This window comes from Plecotus auritus, assembly GCF_963455305.1.
Source record: "Plecotus auritus genome assembly, chromosome: X".
Lineage (NCBI taxonomy): Eukaryota > Metazoa > Chordata > Mammalia > Chiroptera > Vespertilionidae > Plecotus > Plecotus auritus.
In genome coordinates, this window is record NC_137784.1 from 103066671 (window position 1) to 103080377 (window position 13707).

General features: G+C 34.2%; 1 protein-coding gene across 7 annotated transcripts in view; it reads left to right on the top strand.

Moving 5' to 3' along the window:
• The window catches only part of STAG2 (STAG2 cohesin complex component), a 155541-nt gene that overhangs the window by 85695 nt on the left and 56139 nt on the right, over positions 1-13707 (top strand). For 6 of the 7 annotated variants that reach the window (XM_080652172.1, XM_080652177.1, XM_080652176.1 and 3 more), the window contains exons 5-10: positions 1089-1185; positions 5510-5586; positions 7985-8189; positions 9997-10148; positions 12061-12134; positions 13448-13571. In XM_080652172.1, coding sequence (XP_080508298.1) covers positions 1089-1185; positions 5510-5586; positions 7985-8189; positions 9997-10148; positions 12061-12134; positions 13448-13571 — 729 coding nt within the window. Of the gene's footprint in view, positions 1-1088; positions 1186-5509; positions 5587-7984; positions 8190-9996; positions 10149-12060; positions 12135-13447; positions 13572-13707 lie in introns of those variants that run through there. The other variant, XM_080652178.1, reaches the window with a different exon arrangement.

Here is a 13707-nt window from a genome sequence, read left to right on the forward strand (position 1 = left end):
AAAAAGTTAATTATGAATAAATCAAATTCATTTTTACTTTTGTCTCTTGTGCTTTTGGTCTAATATCTAAGAAGGCTTTCCTTAATGCACAGTTATGAAGATTCACTTTTGTGTTTTAGGGTTTTAGCTCTTACATTTATATCTTTGATCCATTTTGAATTAATTATTAATATATGGTGTGAACTAAGGTCCAGCTTCATTCTTTTGCATATGGATATCCATTTATCCCAGCACCATTGTTTGGAAAGACTAGTCTTTCTCCATTGATTTGTCTTGGCGTATTTGTCAAAAATTAAATGACCATGAGTGTAAGATTTTATTTCTTGACCCTCAATTTTATTACATTGGATCTACATATTTATCCTTACTTTAGTACTATAATTTGATTACTGTAGCGTTGTAGTAAGTTTTCAGGTCATGAAGTGTGAATCTTCTAATTTTGTTCTTTTTCAAGATTGTTTTGGATGTTCTGCATCTCTTGCATTACCATAGTAATTTTAGGGTCAGCTTTCCATTTTCCACTATGAAACCAGCTGGGATTTTGATAGGGATTGCATTGAGTCTTTAGATCAATTTGGAGAGTATTATCATTTAATAATATTAAATCTCAAGATCCATGAACTGTCTGTCCTTTCTTTAGTCTGTTGTTATTTAATCTTCAGTTTGCCCTTCTTATTAATACAGGATTATCAGGGCTCACTGTTGAAAAAAATTTTTTTGTTCATTTCCTCATTGACCCAGGCATTCACTCCTTTAAAAATTATTTTCATTCCATTGCAGTGTTAATATTTAGTATAATATTTTAGTAAAAAAGAAATATGCATGTTACTTTTAGTATTTTCTAGGATATCTTCAATAATTTCACTGAGAAATAAAAAAGTAATTATGCTTTCTTTATCAGGTGATAATTTTACTGAATTTGATTCTATTTTATGATTCAAATTTAACTTTAAATTTTTATGTACAAGTATGTATATGTTAATTTGAAGTAATGTGATACCACTTAATGTTGAATTTTAATGACTTATATCCAACTTAATTTTTAGAACATTAGAAAAAGCTAATGTTTTTTTCCCTCTTTACTGTAGTCGGTGGTAGATGATTGGATAGAGTCATACAAGCATGACCGAGATATAGCACTTCTTGACCTCATCAACTTTTTTATTCAGTGTTCAGGCTGTAAAGGTAAGATATATTTATTTTTGGAAGCAGAATATTTTTAAATGGTCTCTTCTTTTTTGTTCCACCTAAAGCTATATTAACACTTTACATGGAAAATAATGCCAAGATATTGGATTTTTTTCATTATAACCATACATAATGTGTAAGGAAAAAAGAGCAAAGAACATAGTAAGAAACTGTTGAGACAGTTGACTAAAAACTTGGCAATTTATAATTGTTATGTTACTTTTATTAGATATATTTCCCACTTTCAGCATCTGGTTTTAGGAACAAAGAAATGGATTAAAAAGGGAGGAGGAAGATAATGAAGAGATGCAGGTTCATATGGCAGGGAATTGTAAAGTTTAGGGAATTAAAAAGTACCATGAATAACAGTAAGTAGGTAAGTAAGTAATAACTAAGTAAGTAAGTTAAATAAGGTATTGGTGAAATTTCCAGTTTTTCTTCTCAAAGGTAGAGAAATTGGATTGGGGAGTGGGATTTTTGTGAAAAATGTTTTTACTTTGTGTAAAAATATTTTGAGGTAGAAATGGGGAAAATATAAAACACAGAAATATCTTCCCAGAGATAAAAGTATTTAGTGCAGATATTGGGCTATAAAATTATGTAAGTTAAGGATACTTCCTCATGTGGATTATTTCATGAGTCAGTTAAGATTATGGGCAGATTCCCCATCCTAATTCTAGAAGATGCCCAGGCAAATAAATGTTACGTAGTGTTATAAAGGTGCTACATTTTTTAAAGAAAATGGCACCAAAAAACATGGGCATTAGAAATCAGGAGAAGGGAAGGTTGCTTAAAAATAGATCTAAGAAGTTAAGGTGCTAAAGAATGACTGACTTATATCTGAAGATAGAATAAAAAAAAAAAACACAGTTTACTTAGGCCTACTCCTTTCATTCGATTATAGTCCTTAAGAAATACTGTCATTGGAATTGGAAAACAAGTAACATTGTAAGAACTGATGCATTTAATTTAAGATTGATCACAACATTCAATGCAGTGTGCATATTAAATGTTAAGTATATGAGGCCTGATAAATATATTAACTTTTTGAGTCTATGATCTTTATAATGCTATTAATGTAGTCAGTTTTCAGAAATTAAAAAAAATTGTCTTAACTTTAGAGTATAGAAAGTTGCCTAGTTATCTTGAAAGTTAAAAGTAGCTGCAAATCAATATTAGAAAAATCTGCTGACTGCTCAGAAAAAGTGTTGTTATAATGACAATATGATGAGCCAGATTAATTCTTAAAAATGAGATATATTAATATTTTTATTTTGTCTATGTTTAGTCCATCTCTCTGCAGTAGAAGTGTATAGGGACCTGTTTGTTGTGTTAGGTAATCAAGGACCATGTCCTTTCTCTTTTTATATTTTTTGAAAATGGAAGGTTAATTGCAGAACAACCGAACAGGTGCCAGAAATAATTTGATGACTTGAAATTCTAATTTTTTATCTTCAGTATTCTCTGCTACATCATAGTTTTGTCAGTTTTAGTTTCCTAATGAGGCTACTGAATTGTAGTTTTAAAACAAGGCCATAGTCAAAAGCATTTTTCCTTTATCAGATTCATTCATTTCCTGGCATCAGTGTGATTTTAAGTCAGGATCTTGCCAACTCACCATTTGGATATACCTTGTCACAAACCACATTATCAAGATTTGTAAAAATTCAAAGTGTTGAAAACAAAGTATCAGATAGATTTAAAATACTGCCATAATAATTTTTTAGAATAAAAAAAGCTCCACTAAAGGAAATTTGCCATATAATCAAAGTTAAGGCCATTAAGTATTTAGAAAGCACAAAATTATTTTGATACACTTCTTTTATAAATGAGTTAGAAACTTATTTAAGTATATCCAGTATACTTGAACTTTTTCCTGTGGACTCAGGATTGTCATTATGAGCATCAGTTATTTTACTTCAGTTGTGCCTTCTGCAGCTATTGAGGTGCTCTGTCGTTGGTGATACTGTTGTTTCCTTCTTTCTTTCCTGCTCAACTGTCACTTTTAAATTTACCAGTTTTTAGAAGTCTTGCTTCATGTCTCCCACACTTTTAAGGCATTGGGCTCTGGCCTGGTGTTCTGGAGTTATATGTAGTGTGGTTTAGGGCTGTTATATGGCCTATGAGAGAGAGGAAGAGTTCAGAATTGGACATTTGTCAAAATGTATGCAGTATGTTTGCTTTGAGATTTATTTACATATAAGTGTTTATTTCATAGGGATTGTTTCAGGGATTGAGTTACTTTGCTTCTAGCACTGCCAAGTTTACAGCACCTGGGCATAAGTTATGGAAAGATATCTGAAGATTATATCCATGACTCTAGATTAAAATTTTAAAACCCTTTAAAAAGTTTTATGAGAATGTGTTTCTTTAGCCAAGGAAATGATGGTTTATTCCAAATGTTTTAATATTTTTAAACAGTCATTTGGTTCTCTTTGATGTTGTGTTAAATCTGGGCTCTTTCACAGCACCACTAGAAATTGATCTACCTTGCGGGCGATCAGCATGATGTAGATGAATAATGTCAGACCAATTATTTAACTTTTTCTTTGCCTTATCCTTATTTTCCTCATCTGTAAAGTCAAGATTATGTAGTACCTGCCTCATGGGCATGTTACCTTGGCTAATCATATGTGAAGTGGTTTGCGCATAGGAAGCTCAGTGGATGTTAGTTACTGGTCTACCCCTGCTGGCTTTGTTGTGCTACTGGAAAGTCTTAAATTGCATGCCCAAAGAGGAGGAGGCTCAAGTATCAATTGTTCTTTTCAGGTTTAGGGTTGCAAAGAGAATATGATTATTTATTGCTTTTAAATGTATACACACATACACGTACATGCATATACAGAATGTAGCTTGACCGATTGAAATATTAATTCTATCTAATTTTCATAATAAATTTAATCTTCCTATATGAAGACATTCTTTTCTTAGATGTTACTATATTTATGGTATTCTAGTTATAAAACTGGCATGGAATAAATAATCCATCAATAGAAATATGGTTTTTAAAATCTAATATTTTCATTTTTTAAAAGCCTAACACCCCACCAGAGGAAATTCAAGTACATCTTCTCCCTGCAATATCTCCTGCTTGAAACTTTTCCCTAGAAATTCCGATGTGGCTCAGTTGATTGGAGCATTGTCCTGTACACCCAAAGGTGCTGTGTTCATTTCTTGGTCAGGGCACATGCTTGGGTTGCAAGTTCCATTCCTGTTTGGAATGCATACAGGAGGCAGCTGATTGATATTTCTCTCTCACATCAATGTTTCTCCCTCCCTTCTTCCCTTCCTCCCTCCCTTCCTCTCTCTCTCCCATCCCTCTGTTCTCCTCCCTCCTCCCTTCCTTCTCTAAAATCAATTCAAAACAAAACATATCCTAGATGCCTTTTGCCTCTCCTCCCATCCTCCTTTAAAATTCTGAATGTCTTTATCAGATTTCAATCTTCTTTTGTGGGTATGAACTATAGCCATTTTTGGCATAGCCATTCATTAGGGCATTTATTATGTAATACCTTAATATTTTCCTTCCTTTCCTTTTTAGGCTTATATATTTATTTATTCATTTATTTCCTCGCCCAAGGATATGTTTATTGGAGAGAGAGAGACACACACATTGATGTGAGAGTGAAACATCAATCAGTTACCTCCCATATGCACCCTGACCAAGGATGGAATATGTAACCTACGTATGTCCCCTGACCAGGAATTGAACCTGCAAACTATTGCTGTATGGTAGGATACTCCCAACCAACCAAGCCACCCGGCCAGAGCTAGGTTATTCTTTATTTAAACTTCCAAGTAGATTATGGGCTTCTGGATGGGCAGGAACTACCACTTATGTTTTTTTGAAGCTCTTTTAGAAAATTATGGGATGTAGTTGACTTTTACATGGAGTAGTGCTTAATGAAGAAAATTGGCTAAAGTGAACTCTGCCTATTATTAATCTTTCCCTTGTTATGTTTAGGGTCTTCCTTACGGTTTTAAATGTTACCCTGAAAGCTGCCTCATTCTGATGACATATGTTTTATATTAAAGGAACTAATCCTGTATACATATAGAGATGAGTAAAATAAGTCATGCAGAAATGATGAAGGCTAGGAAGAAAGATATCTGTCGGAAGTATAGGGTCCTTTTCTTGTGCACATTGAGATTGGGATTTGTGCGTTATTTATTTTATAGGGTTGAGTATCACAGTTAAAGGTCACGTGATGAAGAAGTACACATTATGTGACTAGACATTTTAGTATTAAGAGATTGACTGAAAAGTTCTCTATTTAGTTCATTGTACCATGTATTAACTTCTCACACTTGCAAATTTCAGGAGTTGTCACAGCAGAAATGTTTAGACATATGCAGAACTCTGAAATAATTCGAAAAATGACTGAAGAGTTTGATGAGGTAACATTAATCTAAATGTTTTGATAATTTTATGCTTGTTCATCTTGATTTACTCTTGAAAATACTATTTTTTTAAAATTTCTTTTTGGAAGTATTCTTAAATTCTGAATATTATTGTCATGGATAAGAGCTTTGGCATCAGCTTCAATCAGATGATGGCTATGTGACCTTGGGCAAGTTTTTGTCTTAGCATTAGTTTCATCATCTGTAAAATGGGGCTAATAATATTTATCCCATAGGCTGTTTTGAAGATTGAATTTAGTAATATTTCAAAAACTCCTTAGCATTTTATAATGCTTGGCACATAGTAAGAACTTAATAAATGGTAGCTATTATTAGTGTCAAAAATAATTGAATAAAATTTAGAGCCTGAGATCATATCTTGACATCTTGTAAGAGGAAGGTTTAGTCAATATCTGAGGAACCAGCAAAGAAATATGTATATAAATATACATACTTATAAATAATTATGTTGTCTAAAATCTCCTTTATGTTTCAGATATGAGTAATAAGAACAATACAAATAAAAAATAAATATTAGCTTATATTTGAGTTGCTCCTTTATCAAAATGATGTCTTTGAAGTATTGTTATCAATAAAGACATATTTAGATTTACTATAATGTAAACTTTTTTTTTTTTAATATATTTTATTGATATTTCACAGAGAGGAAGGGAGAGGGATAGAGAGCTAGAAACATCGATGAGAGAGAAACATCTATCAGCTGCCTCCTGCACACCTCCCACTGAGGATGTGCCCGCAACCAGGGTACATGCCCTTGACCGGAATCGAACCCGGGTCCTTTCAGTCCGCAGGCCGACGCTCTATCCACTGAGCCAGACCGGTTTCGGCTATAATGTAAACTTCTTGAGGGCAAGGATTTTTGTTTGTTTTGTTCACAGCTGTATTCCAACACCAGTAGTTTCTACTCTTCAAAACTTTTTACAGAGAATTTTCAAATAGAAAGTCTTGTCTCATTTGAATTTTATTTTTCCTTACTTACTCTAATGAAGGGATTTTCAACTACCATTCTGTTTTTAAAAAAAATATTTTTATTGATTTCAGAGAGGAAGTGAGAGGGAGAGAGAGATAGAAACATCAATGATGAGAGAGAGTCACTGATTGGCTGCCTCCTGCATGCCCCCCACTGGGGATTGAGCCCGCAACCCGGCATATGCCCTGACCAGGAATCGAATTGTGACCTCCTGGTTCATAGATTGACGCTCAACTACTGAGCCATGCTGGCTGGGCTCAACTACCATTCTAAAAGATAGACAAGAGTTGTTAAGATAGCTTTGTTGACCTCTAAGTGCTATTAATCAACCTCCAAATAGTTAAGATGTAATTATGAGTATGGTATTATTTTAGCCTTCTAATATTAAATGTTTTAGTGAGAACCTTCTTACTAAAAGGAAACAGCTATTTGAGGTAGTAATCCTGAAATAAGAGTTTGAAAATAATTAGAAAACCAAGTTGCTAACAATTAAGATATGTTTTAATATAATCACTTAAATGAGCCAATCAGAAAAGATGGAAGAAAACCTTTTTGTGAAGTAGTATTAGGACCTTATTCTCAGATGCAAAATAGTGCTACTTAGATATGTCATAACTTAAAATAAAAAATACTGTTCTAATGACAAAATTTAATTGTTACAAAATTTTACTAAACTGATAAAATGATCTTAAGTCTCTATGATACTCTTGTCAGGAGTTTTTTTAGAAGTTCTATGTGATATTGGTCTCTGCTTTTTTTTTTTTTTAAGGACTTGTTTGTTTTTATTTATGAAAAATCTCACTGTAAATACATTGAAGAATATTCCACCTTTTTATGGAAGAGTATCTGAGGTCCATTGTTTCCAGGCTATACTAGCTACATTTCATTTCTTTTAAAAAATTATCTGGTTGTTTATATTTGTTGACTATTTGATGTCCTGAAGCTAGTGAAAACATGCATGGTAATCTTTTGATTATTTGGAAATCATACATCAATCTATTAGATTGCCGAGAATGTGATTTCATCATTTTGAATGCATTTAAAAATATAACTTTGGTTTGCTTTTGTTTTAAAAAAAATTTAATAAATGTATCTTTGCATATCAAAATAGTGTTTTGCTTTGATGAGAGAGGCATTTTTTTAAACCTGAATAATTGACATATATTTTCATTGGTTAAAGTGAATTCAGAATAGTCATTTTGGTATTTAATAAAAGCAGAGGTGCTCTGCTTTTATTTACTTCTGCCTTTGTATATTGTTCTCCTGCCTACTTTGAGGATTTTATTAGAAAAGAAAGGTGAGATAAAGGAGACATTTTAGCTTCTGCCTAGGTATTTCAAAAAGAAGTAAAATTTATTGTTACTCGTTTTATATGAAATGGTTGTTTAAATTTTTTTGTTTTAGGATAGTGGAGATTATCCACTTACCATGGCCGGTCCTCAGTGGAAGAAGTTCAAATCCAGTTTTTGTGAATTCATTGGTGTATTAGTACGGCAGTGTCAGTATAGTATCATATATGATGAATACATGATGGATACAGTCATTTCACTTCTTACAGGATTGTCTGACTCACAAGTCAGAGCATTTCGACATACAAGCACCCTGGCAGGTTGGTATTTAGAAATATTTTCTGTGTATTTCCTAAGATTAGAGATGAAAATGATTTTCATTAAAGATGAAAAAGATTTCCATTAAAAGAAATGAAATAATGGTGACACAAATTAATGAATTTTATTTATAAAGTAACCACTAGGAAGCCACCCACCTTTCCTCCATCCCTCATGAATTATTGGGAATGGGATCGTATTTCAGTTTTGTTCTGTGAAGGCATACTATCCTATATAATAAAAGCCTAATATGCTAAGTGTCCTGCCGTCCGTTCAACCAATCAAAGTGTAATATGCTAATGATATGCTAAGGTTGCTCAACCACTCACTGTCGTGCATTGACCACCAGGGGGCAGACGCTTCGACTGGTAGGTTACTGCTGGGGTCTGGCTGATTGGGACTGAGCGAGACGGGCCAGACACGCCCTTGAGCCCTCCCGCCGTCCCTCCCCGGCTGGCCAACCTCCCACATTCCTCTCTGGCCCTGTGCACCTGATCATGCACCGGTGGGGTCCCTCAGTCTGGCCTGCACCCTCTCGCAATCCAGACTGAGGAACCACCCCGCGCGTGCGCCCTCCTCCCCCCCCCCCCCCCCCCCCCCCCCCAGTGCACCAGGCCTCTAGTATTAGTATGTAATGATTTTCTTGTGGTAAACCTACTTGAATATTATGTATTAGGTAGAGGTGCTATGTCTCCTAGCCTTGGTATAGTGGCCTAATGTAATAGTTGTTCTGTGGGTTCCAGTGTCACAGCTTCCTGGATCACCCAAGCTGGGCACTCCAGGTGTGTCCCCACCCTGTGGGCTGTGTACTCCCTCCTGTGGGTTTGATTCCCAGTCAAGGCCATGTACCTCAGGTGGGGTTCAATTCCTTGCCCCAGTTGGAGAACGTGCCGGAGGCAACCAGTTGATGTGTTTCTCTCTCTCTCTCTCTCTCTCTCTCTCTCTCTCTCTCTCTCTCTCTCTCTCTCTCTCTGTGTGTGTGTGTGTGTGTGTGTGTGTGTGTGTGTGTGTGTGTGTGTCTCTCTCTCTCTCTCTCTTCCTCCACCTCTTCCCTCCCTTCCATTCTCTCTGTATATCAATGGAAAAAATATCCTCTGGTGAGGATTACAAATACACACACACACACACACAATTAAAATATCACTTCATTGAGTGATACTTTACTCTTAGTACTTTTGAATTTTCATCTGGATGTTCTTCATAATTTCACCATTGTCTTCATGATATGTAATAGAATAGAATGAAAGGAAATCAAATACTGGTAAAATTCCCCAACATTTTTATACACTATAGTGCCCAACATTTTTATACACTATAGTGTGATTAAAGCACCCAGGCTCTCTTTCTCTTTGGTTACTGAGATACCTAATTGACTGCTGTATGAACCACACTTTACTTTGAAGGTGAATCGTGATCTCTGAAAAAGATCATTGGAGGGGATATATAGTCTCCAGACAGATTACTAAAATTTGAATCCTACTTACATGAACTGCATAATCTGAGGCAAATTTTTTTAATCTCCATGATCTTCAGTGTCCTCATGAATGAAATGGGGATAATAGTACTTAATTTTGAGGGCTGTTGTAAGGATTAGGAGATATTCTATGAAAAGTATATAACATAGATAACCGACTGATATACAGTAAGTATTTAATACTCATTAGCTGTTGTTTTATTGTCATTTGTGGCAGCTGTATTTTGCTTTTCTTTTAGAAGCAGAACAGCCCACTTTGTTTTTAATTTCTCTTAATTTGTAATTTTTTTGTATCTGTGAAACTAATATCAACCTTTTTTTCCCTTTAAAAATAGCTATGAAGTTGATGACGGCTTTGGTGAATGTGGCACTAAATCTTAGCATTAATATGGATAATACACAAAGACAATATGAGGCAGAACGGAATAAAATGATTGGAAAACGAGCCAATGAGAGGCTAGAACTCCTGCTACAAAAGCGGAAAGAGGTAAATTCATATATTAATTATTTGCACTATTAATAGGTGACCAACTTGGTCACCATTAATGACACAGTTTTGCTAGTTCATTAGATAAAATGTTTTGAAAGATTTAAATTTGTTGACTATCCATGCCAGCAAAACCTTTTGGGTATATTTTCGTTCTTTGTGGACTAGGATTAAGAGTTTAAGGCTTCAAGTAAGGATTCCTGGGCATATCGGTCAAATTGTTTTAAGCCTTAGTATTTCATCCCTTCTGTGAAAATATCTCAACTTCCTCCTTCAGCTTGTCAGGATGAAATAAAGTTTCAGTTACGTGAAATCATTTTGAAAAATAACTTAAAAGCTATTTATGGTGTCTCAGTTGTTGGCTATTTTTGTGTAATGTAGAAGCACTTGTTTAAAATTAATGACTGCTAAATTCAGATTTGAATGAGGAAAATATTTTTCAGCCTTTCCCTAAATAATAAATAAAATATTTCAATGTTGTATTTGTGATGTAAATTCCTCCTTCATTGATGATATAGTATTTGGCTATCTGATACTGGGGATGTATATTTTTATTTTTAAAGGCAAAGTCTGATGTAACTCAGTAGTGCTGCTGAGTTACAAAACCTGCCATGGTAATCCATAAATTACTTGATTTTGGCATGGGCGTAGCTATAATATAAAGTTATTTCTGAGATTGTCAATAACTTTTAAAAATGCCTTGACTCAAGAAAAGCTAGAAAAGTTTGGTCCGTATTTCCCTGCTGCTTAAATACCTCAACGCTTTCATATAGTTTGAAATAAAGAACTGACCTTTTTGCCCTTTAATTAATTTCACCAGATGATTTATTAGGCAAACATACTTTTTGAAATTATGGCCTCATTCTTGAACATAAATTTAAGATTGTGAACACAGAATGAGTAGATTTATTTTTTGAAAACATTTTTATTAAATTTTAGAGAGAGAGGAAGGGAGAGGGTGAAAGAGAGAGGAACATTGATGTGAGAATGAAACATTGATCTGCTGCCTCCTGCACGCGCCCTATCAGGGATCGAGCCTGCAATCCTGGTAACCCGCTCAATGCACGGAAGGACGCCCAACCAACTGGGCCACATTGGCCAGGGCCAGGATGAGCGGATGAAATTCTTGTGCAAATATAGGATATTAATACTTCTAGGTTAGGGATAAGTTTTTAAACACATTAAAAGACCACCGGTACCTTTGACTATTTATCTGTACCAGTGAACGTAAGTTAACATTATTTAGAAATGCAAGGTTATATTCATGAAAAGAAAAAAATTTTTTTACGAAAACACAGATTTCTTATAACTTCCAAGCTCTGAAACAATTTTCTCTTAACTCTCAAACTCTAAATTAAAAATATATGGAGTACATAAGTCAACCAAGATTTGAAATGTTTACTTGATTTTTTTTCAGGTGAGCCTTCTTTCCCTCAAAAGAATTTAGCAGGGAGACAATTTTTTTTTTACAAGTTATCTTATTCAAATCCCTTTTATTTTTTGAATAGATACTAGTTAATATGACTCTTCTTTTTCAGAATATAAAGACCAGGATAAAAAAATATTGTTAATATTTTTATATGAACATATATATTATTTAATAGATAATATGTATTATTATAAACTTAACAGATTTCATTACATACCCTTATACAATGGAAATTTGTGAGCATTAGAAAAATCAATTTTCCAGCCAAACATTAAAAAAGCCAAGTCAAATATTCCAGATATCAAGGGACTTTACCTGATATACAACAGCTGTTAATTTTTCTGTGTTGACTGTTGTCTAGTGAAAGTAAAATTTAGATGTAACCACTAAACTACTGGAGAAACCTGCATTTGTACTTTAACAAATTTTAGATATTCTTTTGGTTGTCTTCCATTACTATTGAAAAGAAACTTTTTTTTTCAGCTTCAAGAAAATCAGGATGAAATAGAAAATATGATGAATGCAATATTTAAGGGAGTGTTTGTACATAGATACCGGTAAGTCATGACAGTTTTTTCTATGTAATTCTTAACTCTATTGAAGTTTGGAAGTGGTTTAGGCAGTATAAGTTAGTGGAAAGAGTGTTGGTGAAAGTCAACGTTAGAATCTAAGCTCTTCCATGAAATGAGACACACTCAAGGCAAATTATTTAACTGCTTTGAATTTGATGTTTTCTGTCTGAAAAATGGGTTAGTGTTGTTCTTGACTTGTAGCTGCCCAGCAAATGGAAGCTACTACCATTATTTATTAGGAGTCAGCGTATAGAATATTTCATTGCTTTTGGATGTATTATGCTAATAGAGCCTGTACACACTGACTCCTGACTCTCTTCTCTTTCATTTGAGTATCAGTGGGAAAATTTGGATAGACGTGAGATGTTTTCTTTTGCTATTTTGAATGAATAGAGGAAAGAAGTAGGTAATCTTACCTCCATTTCTGTTGTAACCTATTCTTTAAATGTTGGTGGCATTCTTATTCAACTTTTTTCTCATTTCCTCAACTTGGCAGTTATTTAATCAGGTTAATAATTCCTTTGTAATGTCTCTTTGTCCATTCTTTTTATTTCTTACTGTCATAGTTATCTTTGTCTATTTCCTCATCATTCTCATGCCTAGAGATTTTTGAAGTTTCCTTAAAATGTTCTTTTGTTGCATTATTTTTCTGCTAAAACGCCTTTAATGACTCACCAGTACCTACAGGATAAATTAAAATAATTTAGTTTGACATTCAAATCAAAATTGAGGTTGGCCTCATTGTTATGTGTAACTAATTCTCGCCTGGAAAATTATACTCTAACCAGACTATTGTGCCTGCTGTCTTCTGAATATACCATGCCCAGCAGGTGTGAGCAAAAGTCTGTGATATGGCATGGTGTAAAAGGTGGGGATCAATTTTGTTTGTAGTTCTGAGTTTAAATATTTATGTGGTGAAAATTATGCTTTGCCAACTAAATTGTAACCTCATTGGCATTCAGAGGCCATGCTTCAGCTCTACTTTTATTTTTAAAATATATTTTTATTGATTTCAGAGAGGAGGGAAGAGGGAGAGATAACCATCAATCGGCTGTCTTCCTACATGCCCCACAATGGTGATTGAGCCCGCAACCCAGGCTGTGCCCTGACTGGAATTGAACCATGACCTCCTGGTTCAACCACTGAGCCATGCTGGCTGGGCCAGTTCTACTTTTAAATCAATAATACTTTACATAGTAGTTTATTTATAGTAGGTTTGAATTATTTGGCATCTCTTGAATAAAAAGTCCTGTGGTATAGTGGCACTAATATGCATAATGTTTCCTTCCTTCCTTTAGCGATGCAATAGCTGAAATCCGAGCTATTTGTATTGAAGAAATTGGCATTTGGATGAAAATGTATAGTGATGCTTTTCTTAATGACAGTTATTTAAAATACGTTGGTTGGACTATGCATGATAAGGTAAGGTATGCCCTATAGACTATCTACCTACAGGCATCACTGTATACAATTCTCATTCGAAAAGAGTTATATGAATGTAGGTATATCTGGGACTCCATTCCTATAGGTCTGTCTCCTATATTCTGTTCTGAATGCT